This window comes from Gavialis gangeticus, unplaced genomic scaffold (assembly GCF_001723915.1).
Source record: "Gavialis gangeticus isolate Ggan-Ray unplaced genomic scaffold, GavGan_comp1, whole genome shotgun sequence".
NCBI lineage: Eukaryota > Metazoa > Chordata > Crocodylia > Gavialidae > Gavialis > Gavialis gangeticus.
Genome location: NW_017729032.1, coordinates 153,687,781 through 153,705,168, shown reverse-complemented (window position 1 = coordinate 153,705,168; position 17,388 = coordinate 153,687,781). Strand labels below are relative to the sequence as shown.

Sequence of the window (17,388 nt, the reverse complement as noted above, 5' to 3'; positions counted from 1 at the left end):
ACCCCCAACTCCAAATTAATCTGGGATCCCTACTCAGGGTCCCTAGTGAGGAGGGGAAACTATGGCATGATGGGACAGACAATGAGCCAAAAACTGGAGGAGGGGTGCTGAGGCACACCAGGGGGAAAGGAGAGTGGAAGGAGGGCCACAGAGAATCCTTCACTTGGGGTTGGGCATAAGTGGATTAATGGACGGGCCAGCAGGGCACGAGCCCAGGGGCCCCTACCAATTCAGGGCCCCGGGATCCTCATCAGCAGGGAAGCAAAAGCTGTGGTTTTAAACTTGGCATGTTTTTGTCTCCCAGCAGAGAGATAAAAATGGCACCAAGTTTAAAACCGCAGGCAGGCAGTGGCGCTAGGTGAGGGGGCCATAGCCTGCCAAAATTCACCTTAGCCCCCTTAGCCACCCCTCCCAGTGCCACCACCTGCCCACACTCCTGACCTGAGCTGACCCAGCCCAATACACATATGCAGCCACAGGGACACAGCCCAGCAGCAGCTCCCGCCAGTCAGTGCAACAGGGGCCAGGAAGGAGCAAGACTGAGCCATGAGTTCCTCAGAGTAATCAAGAGTGCATCCTGTGAGGGGAACGTGTGTGGCTGGGTTTGCATGTGTCTCTGTCTCTCTCTGTCTGTGTGTGTGTGCGCGCACGCATCTGTGTGTATGCACGTCTGTGTATCTGCGTACGCGTGCATCTGCATGTGTGTACATCTACAAGTGCGTGCACCTCTATGTGCAAGTGTCTGTGTGCGCACATGCACGTGACTGCGCATGCGCGGCTGTGTGTACATCTCTGCGTGTGTGCGTGCATCTGTGTGCATTTGTGCATGCATGTGTGTCTGTGTGTGCATGTGTGTCTGTGTGCATTCATCTGTGTCTATGTGTATGTCTGTACATCTGTATGCATGTTTCTGTGTGTCCGTCAGTGTGTGCGTGTGCACATCTGTGCATGTACGCATCTGCACATGTACGCATCTGCATGTGTGTGCATGTATGTGTGAATGTGAGTGCATGTGTGTCTGTGTTCATGTCAGAGAGAGTGTTTGTGTCTGTGTGTCCATGTGCAGAGAGTGAGTGAGAGTAGACTGCGCACCTGTCTGTGCGCATGCCTCTGTGTGTGTATATTTGGCCATTGGGGCGGGGAGCAGGGAGAAGAGGCAGGTATGTGTCCCCCACCTGCTGCCCGGCAGGGTCCACCCAGGCTCCTCTGCCAGCACCAGAAGCCCTACCCCCCTCCCCAACGCAGCTCCTGTGCAGAGAGGGGGCCTCCAATTTTGTCTTTGCCCAGGACCCCAGTACACCTTAATCCACCTCTGGGATTGGATGTGAGGCGGTGGGAGGAATGCAGAACATAACACAAAAGAAGAGAATGCAGGTATATGCGAGGCCCCCACTATGGAAAGGTGAGTAGGGAAGGGAGAGTGGGGGTCACACGAAGTCCCTGTCATGAAGGGCAAAAATAGGGGATCTGGAATGAGGAGAACAGCATAAAGAGCCCTGCCATCAAAGGAAAAGAGGGTAATGGGAATACTCAGTTTCTGCACTGCCGAGGGGGGAGGCAGCTGAAAAACAATGGAGGAGAACTGCAAGTGCAGCATTATAAACTGGTCACATTTTATGCTGATTTTTCAGTGGGCAATCTGAACACGCACACATACCCATAACCCCCACCATCACAGTCACCTCCCCATTATTCTTAGTACTCATAACAAAATCTGCTCTATTTCTACCTCCAAATGCCAAACCCACCTGCAGTCTGCTCCAAAAGTCACTCCAATGTACCGGATTCCATGTCCAAAAAAAGTAGCAATTCACTCACAGCCACCCCAGCTTTAAAAAATGTAGTAGCATTTTTAAAAGTCAAAGACATCACAGAACAAGAAAGAAACTAAATTAAGTTGTAGAAAAAAGGATAATTCATTATTTTTGTTACCCCCTGACTTAAATCAGGCTCTGCCAGTGCAAAAAGCAAGGAAATGAGGAGATGTTTTAAGTTGCTCTAACTTAATTTCCATGCAAGGCAACAGAGGCATTAACTTTCTCATTGCTGATCTCTGCCTCAGCCTCAGTGTGGCAGCAGAACACAGCAGTTGTCTCTAAAGTGTTGATATCTAAGGCAGCACATGGAAGAGCTTAACCAGGTCCACAAGGTAGCTTACATACCTGACAAGTTAGACAGCAGGGAAATTCATTCTCGCCAAGAGGCTAAATCTGACTTCTAGCAGGGTTCATAGGCAGTGACAGGTCAAGGTTAGGAGAGTAAGACAAAACTATGTAGATCCATTGGTAAAAAATCCTCTCTAGATAGAAAGAAGGGATAACAGCCTGTGCTATTACTCATAACAGCCTCTGCTGCAGCTCTGAAGGTGAGCTGGTACTCTGGGGGTGGGTTATGGATTCCACCCACCTAAATTCTGTGCAGATGCCCTAAGCAAAATGAATTTACCTCAGTTTCCCAGAGAAGCCCGAGCTAAGATTGATGCTTTTGTGCTTTCTCTTTGGCATATTGTAATCCTGATATTCTATGTATGTAATCACAAGATAAATATGGACAATTAAGTAGAATTTTAGTGTATTTGTCATTATTTGCGAGCAAGACAAAAGCATCATCATCAAGTGCAGCTTGGAACATACTTATTCAATAGGTCTGTATGTGTCTGTACATGGCAGGATACGCACCTTCAAATTCTTCACATCAATCAAGTGCTCATCTATGATTTCAGAGAGTGAGTTAAAGAATCCATAGAGATGACACTTCTCTACAACCTCCATAAGTCCCAACACACCAGGCTCTATCTAGCATGCAGAGAAAACACAGTGCAAAGATTTACCCTCATCCCAGTTTCAGTCAACGATGTGCCCCTGTTCACTGCAAGGCTCAGTTCAAAACTCCCCCCATTAAAAGAAAAACAACTGTGTCCTTTTTCCTTTGAAGCTCTGCTCAGATAATGTTGCTTCCCCACTTTTCCCTTCCCTCAGTGTGGGCTGAAACAACCTTCTCATATGCAGCTTTTGTCAGTTCTTCATTTCATGAGCCTTCACTGTCATCAAGTTCCATCTTAAATGTCATCTCCTTTGCCTATATATGTATATTCTTTCTTCCCTCTGTGATTTCTAACTTCATAATCATATCACTTCATTCTGTAACTTTTGCAGATGAGTTGTCATTCAAAATAAAGCTGTACTGTACTATTACAGAATGAAGGCAAGAAGGGTAGCAGGAAAATCAATACTGGAAAGATAAGCAACCATCATGACAGTGAGCCAAATCAGAACTTTGCATTAAGGGAGAGCATTCAAAACCATTCAGATTTAGTAGTGCCTTGGCCCTGCTTTCTAAATGACTACACAAAAAGCAAAGCAGCAGAGTTTTAGGAAGCTGAATTAAGCTCATCATTCTTAAGTAGCTCACTTCCCATTCATTTCAACAGGACAGAAATGAAAATGAATAAATCTTGTACTTGCCAAATGATAACACACCTTTTGTACCTAGAACACTATCATATGTGTTTGTCTCTAAAATAGCCTCCTTCCATCCATAAAACCTAATGAAAAGTTTGAGCTTACAGCAGTTGCATTTGTGATAGAGACAGAATCAGAACAGTCAGATCTCTCTTTAATTTACATGAAACACCAGATACAGAAAAGTAAATTTCTAGTTTAGTTTCCATTTATTCCTTTTTATAGTTTATTCCACATAACCAAGAAACCATTTTAAATGCATTAGTCATCAGCATTTTTATTATTATTGCCTTCTGCAGCCTTCAAAGAGGCATTCTGAAACTAGAGACATCAGGCATGGAAGAAAAAAGGAATGTTTCCAATGCATTTTCTGTTCTGAAAGGATTTCAGAATCTGGACACAACTGGAGATTTTTGATTGGTTGCCAATGATGTCATAACCATGGCTATAATGCTCAATAAATGCACAAGGCTAATTGTGTTCCTTTTTAATGTGTAAATTCTGTTCCATGGAAGCAATGAGACATACCAGACAATGCATTTCAAGGAGATTACTGCACTTTTGGGTGATTAAAGCTACTCAGCATTCAGCTTTCAAAACAGTAGTGTAGAGGTAATTTCAGACAGGCAGCCGCTTCAGAGCCAACCATTGAAACAGACTAGATGCCTGGGGAAAGGGGAAACAGGGCCCTCCCCATAAAGAGGTCCAGTAGTGAGGCTCTGGTAGCAGGCAGAAAACAGTCACTATATAGTTCTGTATTAGAACTAAATGAAAAAAAGAATGTAGATGCTTAATCTGCTCGCAGTTTCAAAACCCTATATGGGAAGCTGAGGGGGAGCAGGCAGGGAGATTCCTTTCATGAGGAACAGAAGTCTAACCCTTTCCTACTCTCGATTTTCATTTTTGTATTGCAGTGACTTTATTAATTACCTGAGTAAAGAGCAGGAAGGAAGGATTCCTACTGGATAACAACCCAGGCTGAAACTCAGGAGGGTTACATTCCTGAATCAGTCAAAGAATCCCTGTGAGACTTTGAACAAGTTACTTAATCTACTGCATGCTTCAGATGCCCCATCTGTAAAATGAGAATAATGTCTCTCTGCCTCCCAAAGGTCAATGGAAGTTGAAAACACAGTAATGATCAATACCACATTTTCTTGCACACAACATGCACCTTTTCTCTCAAAATGAGCCCCCCAAAACTGGGAGGTCTGTATTAAACAATGAAGCTGATTTTCTGTCTAGGATAGAAGCTATCTGCTTTGATCTCTGCTCCAAAGTGCAGCAGCTGTGGCATTAGCATCCAGGAAGCTGAGGGAATCAATTGGACTTAATGGATAATTGTTCTCCACTCCAATGATGTTAACAATCATTTTTCCTTTTTAATGGTCTTGATGTTCCACTAATCAAGCTAACATTTCTTAGAGCAATTTTTCTGTCTGCTAGCTGTTCCTGCTCCTCCTATTTCACAGCCTACATAGGAAAGGGAGGGCAAGTCAGATGAAGATCAGACTCTGACCCAACTCTAGGCAGGCATAACTCTGGAAAAATCTTTTCTTTTTCATTCAGTATTTTCAAAATAAGGTACACATGACAGGATCAGTTGTCTGTGAAAAAAAATATAGTACTATAGCAATGCACACATATAAGTGAAGAGGTAGGAAGATTATTTGACTTTTCTCCCTATTGCTCTTGTACTGACATTTGCAATACACTATTTATATTGCATATCTTGCATACAAAAGATGTCAAAAACATCCTCATTTTGTCTCCTACCAAACCTCTGATCTGAGTCCCACAGAACAACACACTTATACATTTCATGACACCAAGACAACCCTAAAAGGGATGTTGCTGAGAAAGAACCACCCACCAACTCTCACTCACATGCTCCAAACCTGAAAATCCTGTGGTAAAGTTGCTCCAGGGTCCCCAGCAGTCACCCTGAAGGACACCAGAGATCAAAGTTTGGATAGAAGCTGCCGGGAGTGACCTTGGCACAACTGATACATTCCCTTGTTTGGAGTATGTGAGCAGAAGTACGCAGGCAGGGTATGCTAGACAGAGTCCCAGGACACACTGCCATCATGGTGTATACACCCACCAGGAGTGTCATGAGTCTACCAAGGTATTTTTCCCTTCTACTTCTGTTTGTTTCAAAGTCTTCTGTTAGCCTTATTTTGCTTTCTTCCCCATTTCTCTTGGCTACTTCTCTTCCCTGGGTTCTCTTTTCTTTTTCCTCCTTTATAGTCCATTCCATTAAGTCAAAATCAGAATTTGGAAAAGAAACTCAATTTCAGGGATTACAAAAGTTTATATCAAATCTGTGGATATACCTGCCTGTATCAGATCTGAGGATATAAAATGGCCTATTGTCTCTACCAGTCTTTCATGCACCTCTTAAGCTTTACCTTCTCCTCAAGTCCATTTGTCCTGACCCTTTCTCCCTTCTGTCACTGCTCCTCCTCAGCACACCCAGCATAACATCTTCCTCTTTCAAAACAGCTGACCTTAAATGTTTCACTCTCATTCTCCACCCTCCTTCAACTCCTTATGCCATCCCTTTCTTCCTCGTTATTTCCCTTTCTAGCCACATAATCATATATTCTCCCCTTCCCATGTACAGAGCTTCCATTTGTCTGCTCCCAATTGGTGATGTGGGACCACTGCCCATGCCCATTTGGATTTTACATGTGGCAAAACTTCCTTCATTGCATTGCTATTCTGAAACCTTTAATTACAAACATCAACATCCTCTCATTTTGTTTTAGTTTACCTAAAGGCACCCTTCCTTTCAATTTTCTTGTATTCCAGCTAGTTAGACTTTCTCCATCCTCCTCACTCTTTATGACAAGTTCGATGACATCTGTATAATCAGTTCTCTCAGCAAATGCATGGAATCTGTAAGGTAAAATTAACCCAGGGGTAAATTATGTGAACATGTGTCTAGTTTTTCCAGTTGTTCATCACACACAACTCCCTCCATTGTATACTTCAGATCAGATTTGTTACTTCTGTTGAGAACTCACTGATTTCTGTTATGCACAAGGTTACTACTGTATGTCAGACCAGAAACTGGAGGACACTAGAAAAGGCACAACATTCCTCAGTGCAAGGGTAGTAGCACAAATTTCCTGACATGCATTTCGATGCATCAGAGCATCCAGTTAGGTCTTTAAGTAACATTGCAGCCTGGACAGCAATATTAAGTGAAATGTCCAAGGTGACCCTGGAGTTTTCTGATCACAGATCAGATAATCTTCTGTAAGCTCAGAGCCCCTCAGCTGCCTTTTTTTTTTCCAACTACTGAGAGACAAACAGAGCTCAGACATCTCTAGGAAAAATATCCTAGAGAGGAGACCAGATGCTCAAGCCACACCATGTCAGAGCCTCACAGAAGAGATGGGAACAGACCCTCCTAAAAACAAAGAGCAGCTGGGCCCACACTGATCTGCAGGCTTCCTTTCACCTTGTAGACAGCTTTCCTGCTGCCTGCACAGCAAATATGCATAGCTGTCTATTTTCAGCGTGTTAATGTTGGTCCACTAACCATTAGCATCCACCCTAAATGTCTTCAAAATTATTTGGGGTCCAAGAGAAAACATATTACATAGAACAATCTGCCTAAATCCCCTGTTGCACTATCACAGTGCTGCAAAGACTCCACAGAGCAGAATTCCGGAGGAGGGACTGCTACAATCTCCATTGTTTACATCATGTATTTGTAGAGTAGTGGCTGGAGAGCCAAACCTGGATCAAGCCCCATCATACTATATACTGTACAAAAACAGAACAGACAATCCTTTGCCCTAAAGGGCTTACGATGAAAAAAATGACAAGACAACTTGTCAAAAGTACGGAAATTTTTAGTTATGCTTTCTCCCCTTCACAATACTCCCTCTCCAGCACTGTCACTGCTGCAATACAATACAATCACCAGTTTTTGCGGGGTGGAAAGGGAACATGATCCCCAAAGCACATGACAGCTTACCCCTGCCCCTTCTCCCTGTGAAGTTGGTCCCTACAACAAGGGGACAGGTTGCCCATGTGGCATCTCTCAGCCAGCAGCATCTATGCAGCATCAACAAAGCAGCCTCTGTGGGACATGATTCAGAGCTGTAGTTTTTGTTTCGGATAACATCACCTTTGCTTCTTGCTTTCTCAAGAACTGCCTTAAATTATTTATCTTTACAAGCAGTTCTAACACTTTCTTTCACCTATTATCCTAGGGCTTGAAGCACTACTGCTAACCAAGCTTCAATAATGGATACAGAGGCTACCAGTTATAATCAAGACAGTAAAATGTTTGCTTTATTATTTCCTCATCCTAAGCCCTACCCCATTCATCTGACTGACATATCCACCTGTTTTATAATGTTGCAACTTTAACTGTGAACTATCTGGGGCAAGCAGGGCCTTTTTACTAAAAGTCTGGGTAGCACGCAGTATAATGAGGTCTGGCTTGGCACCCAGAGGCCTTACTTTGTTAGCAACCCCAGGTATCACTACAAAATATTAAATAACATCATTCTGTTGCCACATATTTTTGTCAAGCAGGCTGGCAAATAGCATAAGGTATAAATGAGAAACCAACTTAGACATAAGCACATTTGTGGAGGGAGGTTTGGCTTGGGCAGGAACACCTGAGTTTTAATCATAGCTGTTAAACTGACTTTGAGCAAATCACTTTGTCTCTTGGTCTCATTTTCTCTAGAAGAGAAATGGAAATGATACTCACCCAGATCCCAGAGGTGTTGTGAATATTCATGTTTTTCTATCTATGAAGGGGCTTGAAAAGTCATGAAATTGCCACTGCAATTGTGGTTACTTTCCCCCATACCTGCCAGAGGTCAGGCGGCCCAGTTCCTTCAAGAAAACAATAGTATCTTCTTCCCTGGCATTAAAAGATACTGGATGGATTGGGAAAGGACTGTCAGAAAACTTCTGAAGGAGTAGATGTTTCATATCCTCAGGAACCTCACCCACAGCAAAATAATAAACTGCTTCAATCTGTGGTAGACAAATTGTACATATTAACAAACAGAAAACAACAGAGAGACTCATTTTTTGCATAGCTGCTTTAAACGTATTCAAATAATGTCCTGTGCTGACATCTGGGGAAAAAATGTGATAGGGCTAATTCCACATTAGGACTCTGAGGTTTGTAGAAACGGTGTTCTCTCTCTGTAAATCAGAAGTGCTCTAACTGAAGTCAGTGGAATTTCCCTGATAGACAATTTGCCTAAATGAGAAAGGAATCGTACCCAAAATCTCTGGACCTGCTTCTACCAGCCATTACTCAAGGGGCTTTCACCTTTACTCCACAGAGTAAGGGAGGAGAAAAGGTTGTAGAGAAAAAAAGCTAAATGCAGAAAAAGATGTTGGCAATCAGCACTCAAGACCCTGAAACACTCTGCTTTTCAGAATGATCTTGGTACTGGTGTAGAGAAGTTCAAAAGTTTGGCTGCAGTAGTAGAGTACCAAGAAGTCATATCCCACATTCATTTTTATTTTCAGTATATTTTCTGACTTTTTGTTTTAGAACTTTATCTTCTTTTAGGAAAGAAGACCTTTTCTGTTAATTTATTGTACAAATGTACAGGTCAGTCATATTTTCACATTTGCCCAAGACAAATGGGCTTACCAGATTTGTACAGGCAACCTCCACTTAGTGCTCTTAATTTGTTAGGGAAAAACCAAGCACTAAGCAAAACAGCATATAAACAAAACCCATTTTCACATAGGGTTTAATGAAAATAAATATAATTGATTCCACACCACTTGCTGGCCTGTGCCTTGCAGCTCCCAGCAAGGTACTGCACAGGCTCCTCCAGGGAAGGCATTGGCTCCTCCCGGCCTCATTGTTCTGCCTCCGTGACTGCCCCTGCTGGCCTGCACCCGCTGGCCACCAGCCCCAACCGCCCCAGCTGCGGGGCCTGAGTCAGGGACATGCCTGCCCAGGGATTAATGGCAAGAAGGCAGCGGGGCTCTGGCCAACATGGAGAAAGCTCAGAATGGTGTCCGCGTCCCACAGATGGATGCATGACCAGAGCAGAATGGGTCACGGGCTGCAGGTCGGGGATGGAAGGGCTCCACAGGCTTGGCCCCTCTGCGGCATGGGGCAGGGGACCCTGCGCACATGTCCTTGAGTGCTGGCTTGCACCGGCCCAGGCCCCACACTCCTGCCAGCCCTGGCCTCAAGCCCCACACTCCTGCCAGCCCCAGCCCCTGGCACTGGCCCAAGCCCCATGCTTATGCCCTCCACCCTCCCCTTCTTGCTGCCACCAGCACCACTCCTCCCCGCCTGCTGGCAGCTCCAGCACCACATGCCAGAGCAGACCCCAGGCTCCTGCCACCCTGCCCTGGGCCCCACCAGTCCGGGCTCCATGATTATGCTGCCCAGCCCCCCACCTGCCTGTTCTCGCCGCTGCTCCTGCCCACCTGCTCCAGCACCACGTGCGGGAGCAGACCCTGGGCTCCTGCCACCCCACCCTGGGCCCCGCCAGCTGCCACTCACCACTTCACTTGACGACACCAACACTGCTGCTGCCACCACTACGTCCCCCCACCCCCCACGCTGAGTGCTATAACGAAACGTGCTGAATGCTAAGTGAAACCAGGTAGGTATTTTAAATGAGCATTATAACACAACCACAGTAAGTGAAACAGGGGGTTGCCTGTACATCAAAGTTTCTCTACAAACACAGACATAAGCCACACTCTCACTGGGTGCATCTACATGTGTGCTTTATTGCAGAGTAGACGAATTAGCTGCACAGTAAAGTGTTATAGTCTACGGGTGTCAGTATTAAGGCACAGTAAACTAATTAACTCTGCCACAGGTTTGTACTGTCAGGGACACTGCTATCTTACAGTGGAGTACTTAACTGTGCCAAAATGCATGTGTAGACGGTGACCAGGGGCATAAATTGCACCCAGTCAGCCCAGCCAGCTGGGGACTTACTCTGCTCCAGCTCAAATTGCTGCTGTCCCACGTGCATGTGTAGATATCGCACCAGGGAGCAGTTGACTCCAGCTCAAATAGCTCCAGTTTTTATTGTGTTGCCTTAATTTCATATGTAGATGCACCCACTATGTAGAAATCATTATGTGAGGAAGGAGAGGTTGGAAAAAGAGCAGAGGAGTTATGTCCAAAGAATATACACTAGGGGCGGGCAATTATTTTGGGCAGAGGGCTACTTACTGAGTTTTGGCAAGCCATCGAGGGCCGCATGACGGGCAGCCCAGGGCAGATAAATATTAATTTTCTAAATTTTTTAGGGGCCCCACAGGCCGGACAGAATGGCCTGGCAGGCCGCATTTTGCCCACCACTGATAGACACCATTCCACCCCTCCTTCTGGCTTCCACACAAAACAGCATGGAGAAACAGCAGCTAGGCAATATGTGTTATGGAATGCAAGATGTTCTAGGAACTGTAGTTCTCCAGAGCAGCAGTGGAGTTTGCTGCTAGTGGAGTAAACTTTCACCCTAATTTTTGCTACCAAAGCCCATATTGCCAGAGTTAAAAAAATGCTGATTTCAGCACCAAAAAATTGAGGGTCAGTTTTCCATTCAGCAGCACTGAACTTCACTGCCACTCTATAAAAATATGATTCCCCAGAATACTTTGTGCTCCATGACACACACCACTTAGTCAGCTGCTTCCTGCAGCCCCCCATGCAGGCAGTGCATGGGACAAGAGGGTGAGGTGCAACCTCCTCATCTTTCTGGCACTCCTCCCCTCAGGCAGCTTCCAAGACATGTACTCGCCCACCCCAAATTACACAACTGAAAAACATTATTGTGTTATGTTGCTTACGTATTCCCCTAAAGCTGGATACAGATTTTCTGGCAATTACTTACGCCTTTGTCTGACCTCTCTCAATAATCAATGCACATCCACAATAACAAAACTCATGATAAAAAAGTTTCAGAGAGTTGTTCTCATTCAAGAAAGCAACATTTAACAACAACTACCACACCACAGTATTTGAGATGGAATACCCATAGTACTGCAGTCAGTGTGGCCTGGTAAATACTGATAAATAAGTGCTTTTTAATCACAAGCAGTTTTTCTTCACATACACTGTAGGTTACTGTGGGACACCCACTAAAAGAAAGGAGAAGCTGTTTGTACCTGACATTAAGAAAGCATATCTATGACTACATACTGCTGTAAAGTACAATCTTAGAGGAAAGCAGATGCAATCCAGTCATAGACCCAGTATGTGAAGTATTTCCATAAATGGGTCTTCATCTCAGTCCCCTGAATCCTGGATGAGTTGACAGACTAATGCGACATGTACACATGACAGATCTGCCATGATAAAACTAAACTTCATAGAACAATTGACCACGATTAAAATAAAATATATCAGAGGTGGTCTAAGTTGCCATGCTCAAATAAATTTTGACATAAAAAAACAGTATGCACGTGTACATGGTGACACCATTATGCTGGATAAATAGCAATTTTTTGTTACTATTCATCATGTGTACATGGTCAAAACATCACGTGTACAAGCACCCTAAGGGTACAAACATCACCAAATGAAATGGAATGTGTCCAGGCACAGCTGATCCACTTCACTGGATGAAACAGAATCCTTGGCACTCCTCTGCTAGCAGGGAAACCAGAAGTTACTACATTTGTAGAGACACATTCCAAGTCTGGGGTTTCTGCATCTACATGCGTGCATGCTCAGAGAATCTCAGGGGACTCCTCTGCTAGTGGGGAGAAGACACGTGCTCAAGGAATCCCAAATGGGAGAAACCAGGTGGGCACTGCTACGGCTTCAGGGGCACGAACCTGCGTGCCCTGGGAACAGGAATACCTGAAGCATGTGGCTTGGGCACCTGATGCCTGAGAGTGCCTCCCCAGGCAGCTGGAGAGTGCAGGCACCTCCAAGCTGCCTGCATTCTCTTACCTTAAAGCAAATAGCTATCTGCTGCAAAACAGTGGCACAAATTCATGCCACCTGTTGCAGCCACAAATTTTGGGAATTTGTGGTGTAACAAGGAGCATGGATATCTGTTTCCCTGGCAACACAATTTTTATGGTGACACAAAGGCAATGTCTTTTTACACCCTAACAGTTTGCCATCTTTTACGCTATTTTTAATCCAGGCCAGGGGATCTTACAACTATCCTGTTTTCTCCCACATTCGGCAGGTATTGGCAACTTCAGAAAAAAATCTGCCGAATGAAAGGATATGGGGACAACCCTGTGACAGCAACCTAGGGTTTGGGGCAGAGATGACCTGAGGAAAGTAAGCCAAGGGCACAGCAGTGCATGGGAAGGTTTCAGCTAAGTGAAGTAACCATAGGAACAGCCAATGTAGGGAAAAATCTTAGCTCTTGTAATGTTGCTCTGGAATGGTTAGTTTGTTAAGGAAACCAAACCACAAGACTGAGTCATTTTCTGGCACTACAAGTCGGCAACTTTCGCTTGCAGATGAGTGTACATTCTGCCAGTGTACACTATGAATTTTCATTAAGAAGGTAACAGATGTAGCAATTATACTGCTCTATGCTGACCACCAGCAAAAACAAGATTCCCCTAATCCTAGATCCACCAGTGCCCTAGACAATAATACTAGGGGATATTTCTGAGGGTCTCTTGTAGTTAGTTGGATTTTTATTTTTTTTCAGTCAGACCCAGATCTACAACACACCATAAGGCTGATAAAGGATTCTTTTCAGTCAGATAGTATTGCAGGCAGACAAAATTGAATCCCTTTTTCTCCCCGCCCCCCAAGATAATGACATTTTGCAAATTGAAAAAGTTAGTAATTTTTTTAAAGAGGCAGAAACTGTCATCCAGTTTAATTTTAATATCAATTTCCACATGCCAAGAGTCCTCCAGGTTGAAATTCACTGCTGTGCAGAAGGCCAGCAAGAAGTTTAAGCACCATTTATATCTGACTTATAATAATTTCTCAAGTAGGACTTAAGTGGAGCCTTGTGCTGAATTTCACCCCAGTGGAAATTAATAACTCTACTTGAAACACAATGAGCTAACTTTACTACTAAATTTAGCTTCAAAAGAGCTTCAGAATAATGACCAAGGAGCCAGTGAACAGGGGCTGCAAACAGGGTAAGCAGTTTGCAGGCAGTTTGCTAGGGGCACGAGTAGGAAGGGGAAGAGGTGCCGCGTACCAGATCCTGCCCAGGGAAGGTAAGTGATCTGGAGCTGCCTGTGCCTTTGGTTTGCTGAGTGTTTGTTTGGTGGGCTGTGTGTGTTTTGGGTGTGTGCTCTGAGAAGCTGGGAGTATTGCTGGTTGAGTGATTGCCGATTGCTAAGTTATTGCTGCCTGGGCCTGACAGAAGCCCTAATGAGGGGGCAGAGCCAGTCCAGGCCCAGCAGGGTATAAAAGGAGACTCCCTGAGGAACCAAGGAGACAGAGAACAGGGGCTGCAAACAGGGTAAGCAGTTTGCAGGCCAGTTTGCTTCTCTTCTCCCCCCTTGATAGGAGAGCCTTTCAGTTTAGTGTGAGGAAGCAAGATAAAAAAGAACCTTTTGGGGCCAACAAGCAGTAAACAGGCCAGCTTCCGGGTGAGTTTGCTAGGGAAGTTGCACTTGGAAGAAGGGCAGTAAGAGAGAGAAGGCAGCTTGGAAAACCCAGGGAAATGGCTGGAGAACATCGCAGTGCCAGAGCCACTGCCGCTGCCTCTGTTTGCACCTCCAAGGCTTGTCCAGGCAGGACTGCTCACCATCAACACTTCCACCCAGATCAGGGTTAGGCACTGTGGGGACTGTGGCTTGCAGGTTCCTTCCAGCCATAGCCAAGTCAGAGGGTGCCTGCGGTGTAAGCGGTGCCTCCTGGTGGTGTCTCAGGGAAAAGGCAAAGGAGCTACAGGAGAAGGTGGTGGAGCTGTGAAGTATCCTCCTCCATGAGGAGTTCATTGATTCAGTGCTGGAGAAGACCTCTGGGACTGTGGAAGAAGAACTGCCAGAGGCAGCATTAGAGAAGAGAGAGGACATGGACTCCCAGGAGGTGGAAAATGGAAACTTGTGACCTCTGGAAGCAAGCAGAAATCCTCACCTCCACCTGCAGCAGTTTGTCTAGAGAACAGATATGCAGCCATAGCAACAGAGAAGGAAGAGCATGCTCCATTGTTGGACAAGGACAAGACAGGCCTTACCAAGGTGGAAAGGATCAAGACCCCCCCCCGTCACCACGAAGAAGCAATGGGTGGTGGTGGTTCAAGATTTCCTACTGCAGGGGACAGAGGGAGCCATCTGCTAATCTAACCTGTTGTCTTGAAGTCTGATGCTTGCCCGGAACCCAGATCCCAGATGTCATGGAGGGATTACCGACAAGGTTCCCTCTAAGATGCACACATGCGCGGCTGTGCACAAGTAAAAGTTTGGCCATGCACAAATTTTTTCAGGCCACACACCCACTGGGAATGGAGCTGGGCTGTGGCGTAGGACACTTAGTAAAGGTAAGCTCCTCCCCTAGGTGGAGCTTGGGGCTGGCGTGGACTCCGCTGGCTCTGGTGAACTGTTCCGCTCCACCGTATCGCCTAAGGGAGCAAGGAGGTACGTGGAGTCAGGGCCAGGGAACGTAGCACTTCTCAGAGCTGGCAGAGCCTCGGAGCAGTTCCCCAGAGCCAGAGGAGCCTCACTCGGGGCAGGCAGAGGCTTCTCCCCGAGGTGAGGCAAGGCAGGGATGGAGGCTGGGGATGGAGGCTGGGGCAGGGGCTGGTGCAGGCTCCACTGGCCCCAGGAAACTGGTCCACAAGCTCCGGGAAGTCCTCCACTCCCCGGCCCTGATGCCATATGCCTCTTCACTCCCCGAGACGATGCAGGGGAGCAGAGCAGTTTCACAGAGCCAATACCAGCCTCCAGCTCCCAGCGGAGCCTCACTTGGGGCAGGCAGGGTCCAGCCCCTGCTCCCCCAGGCTCCAGCACTTTGGTAAGTGTACCACATCGCACCAAAAGGGGGAGGCAGGACCAAAGCGGCATGCTCACAGACCAAAGCAGCACGCTCACGGACCGCTACTCGTTAGAGGAAACATTGATTGCCGAGACTTATCCAGCCCTCTGACTACTACCCTATGCTGCTCATCCACGTGGGCACCAATGATACTGCCAGGGGAGACCCTGAATGGATCAAAAGTGACTACAGGGCTCTGAGTGCAAGGGTGAAGGGGTCTGGGGCTCAGGCTGTATTCGCCTTGATCCTTCCAGTCAAGGGAAAGGTCCTAGGCAGAAACGGGTGCATCCTGCAGATCAATGCCTAGCTGTACAGGTGGTGTCACCAGCAGGGCTTTGGCTTCTTCAACCATGGGATGCTGAGAAGGATTACTAGGAAGAGAAAGGATCTACCTGACAAAAAGTGGGAAGAGCATCCTCATAGACAGGCTCGCTAACCTAGGGACGAGGGCTTTAAACTAGGTTTGCCAGGGGATGGAGACCAAAGCCCTGAGGTAAGTGGGGAAGCAGGAAACCTGGAGGAAGAGCTAGCAGGAAGGGGCAACAGGGGAGATGTTCTCATACTTCCTGAGAAATCAGGGCAATCAATTAGTTACCTTAGGTGCCTGTACACAAACTCATGGTGCCTGGAAAACAAGCAGGAAGAATTGGAAGTCCTTGCAGAGTCATGGAACTATGACATAATTGGAATAACAGACTTGGTGGGACAGCTTGCAGGACTGGAGCACTGTCATGGATGGGTACAAACTGTTCAGGAAGGACAGGCAGAGAAGAAGAGGAGAAGTAGTTGTGTTGTCAGTAAAAGAGCCATATGATTGCTCAGAGCTCCAGTCTGAAACTGGAAATAGGCCTGTTGAAAGTCTCTGGGTTAAGGTTAGAGGGAGAAGCAACAAGTGTGATGTTGTAATGGGTGTCTGCTATAGGCCACCAAACCAGGAGGAAGTGGTGGATGAGGCTTTCTTCAAACTGCTAGTGGAAGTTTCCTGATCACAATCCCTGGGAGGGCAATACAGCAATGTGCAGGCAATCCAGGAAGTTTTTGGTGAGTGTTGGGAACAACTTCCTGGTACAAATGCTGGAACTGTGAACTAGGGGCCATGCTCTTCTTGACCAGCTGCTCACAAACAGGAAAGAATTGGTGGGGAATGTAGTAGTGGATGGCAACTTGGGCAGCAGTGACCATGAGTTAAGTTCAGGATCCTGAGGAAAAAAGGAGGAGAGAGAGTAGCAGAGTAACGACCCTGGACTTCAGAAAAGCAGATTTCAGCTTGCTCAGGGAAGTCATGGGCAGAATCCCCCAGAAAGCCAGTCTGAGGGGGAGCGGAGTCCAAGAGAGCTGGCTGTACTTTAAAGAAGCCTTACTGAGAGTGCAAGAACAAACCATCCCACTGTGCAGGAAAACTAGCAAGTATGACAGAAGACCAGCTTGGCTTAGCAGGGAACTCTTCAGTAAACTAAATCACAAAAAGGAAACTTATAAGAAGCAGAAACCTGGACAAATAACTATGGAGGAGTATAAGAGCATTGCTCAGGCATGCAGGGATGAAGTCAGGAAAGGCAAAGCCCAATTGGAGTTGCAGTTAGCAAGGGATGTGAAGGGTAACAAGAAGGGTTTCTACAAGAATGTCGGTAGCAAGAGAAGGATCAGGGAAAGTGTGGGTCCCTTACTGAATGGGGGAGGCAACCTTGTGACAGAGGATGCAGAAAATGCTGAAGTGTTGAATGCCTTTTTTGCCTCCGGCTTCACAGGCAAGGTCAGCTCCCGGACTACTGGACCAGGCAACACAGTTTGAGGGGAGGGGAACAGCCAACAAGGGTGAAAGAACAGGTTAGGGACTACTTAGAAAAGCTGGGCATATACATATCCATGGGGCCAGATGGGATGCACTCAACGGTGCTGAGGGAGTTGGCAGATGAGATTGCAGAGCCATTAGCCAGTATCTTTGAAAACACATGGCAATCAGGAGAGGTCCCAGATGATTGG

At 46.2% G+C, this 17,388-nt stretch overlaps 1 protein-coding gene across 2 annotated transcripts in view; it reads right to left on the bottom strand.

The window, feature by feature from the left end:
• VWA3B (von Willebrand factor A domain containing 3B) overlaps positions 1–17,388 on the bottom strand; it is a 160,489-nt gene that overhangs the window by 126,028 nt on the left and 17,073 nt on the right. For both annotated transcript variants that reach the window (XM_019525170.1, XM_019525169.1), the window contains exons 7-8: positions 8,302–8,471; positions 6,238–6,362 (exon numbers count right to left, since the gene is read on the bottom strand). In XM_019525170.1, the coding sequence (XP_019380715.1) occupies positions 6,238–6,362; positions 8,302–8,471 (295 nt within the window). The remainder of the gene's footprint in view (positions 1–6,237; positions 6,363–8,301; positions 8,472–17,388) is intronic.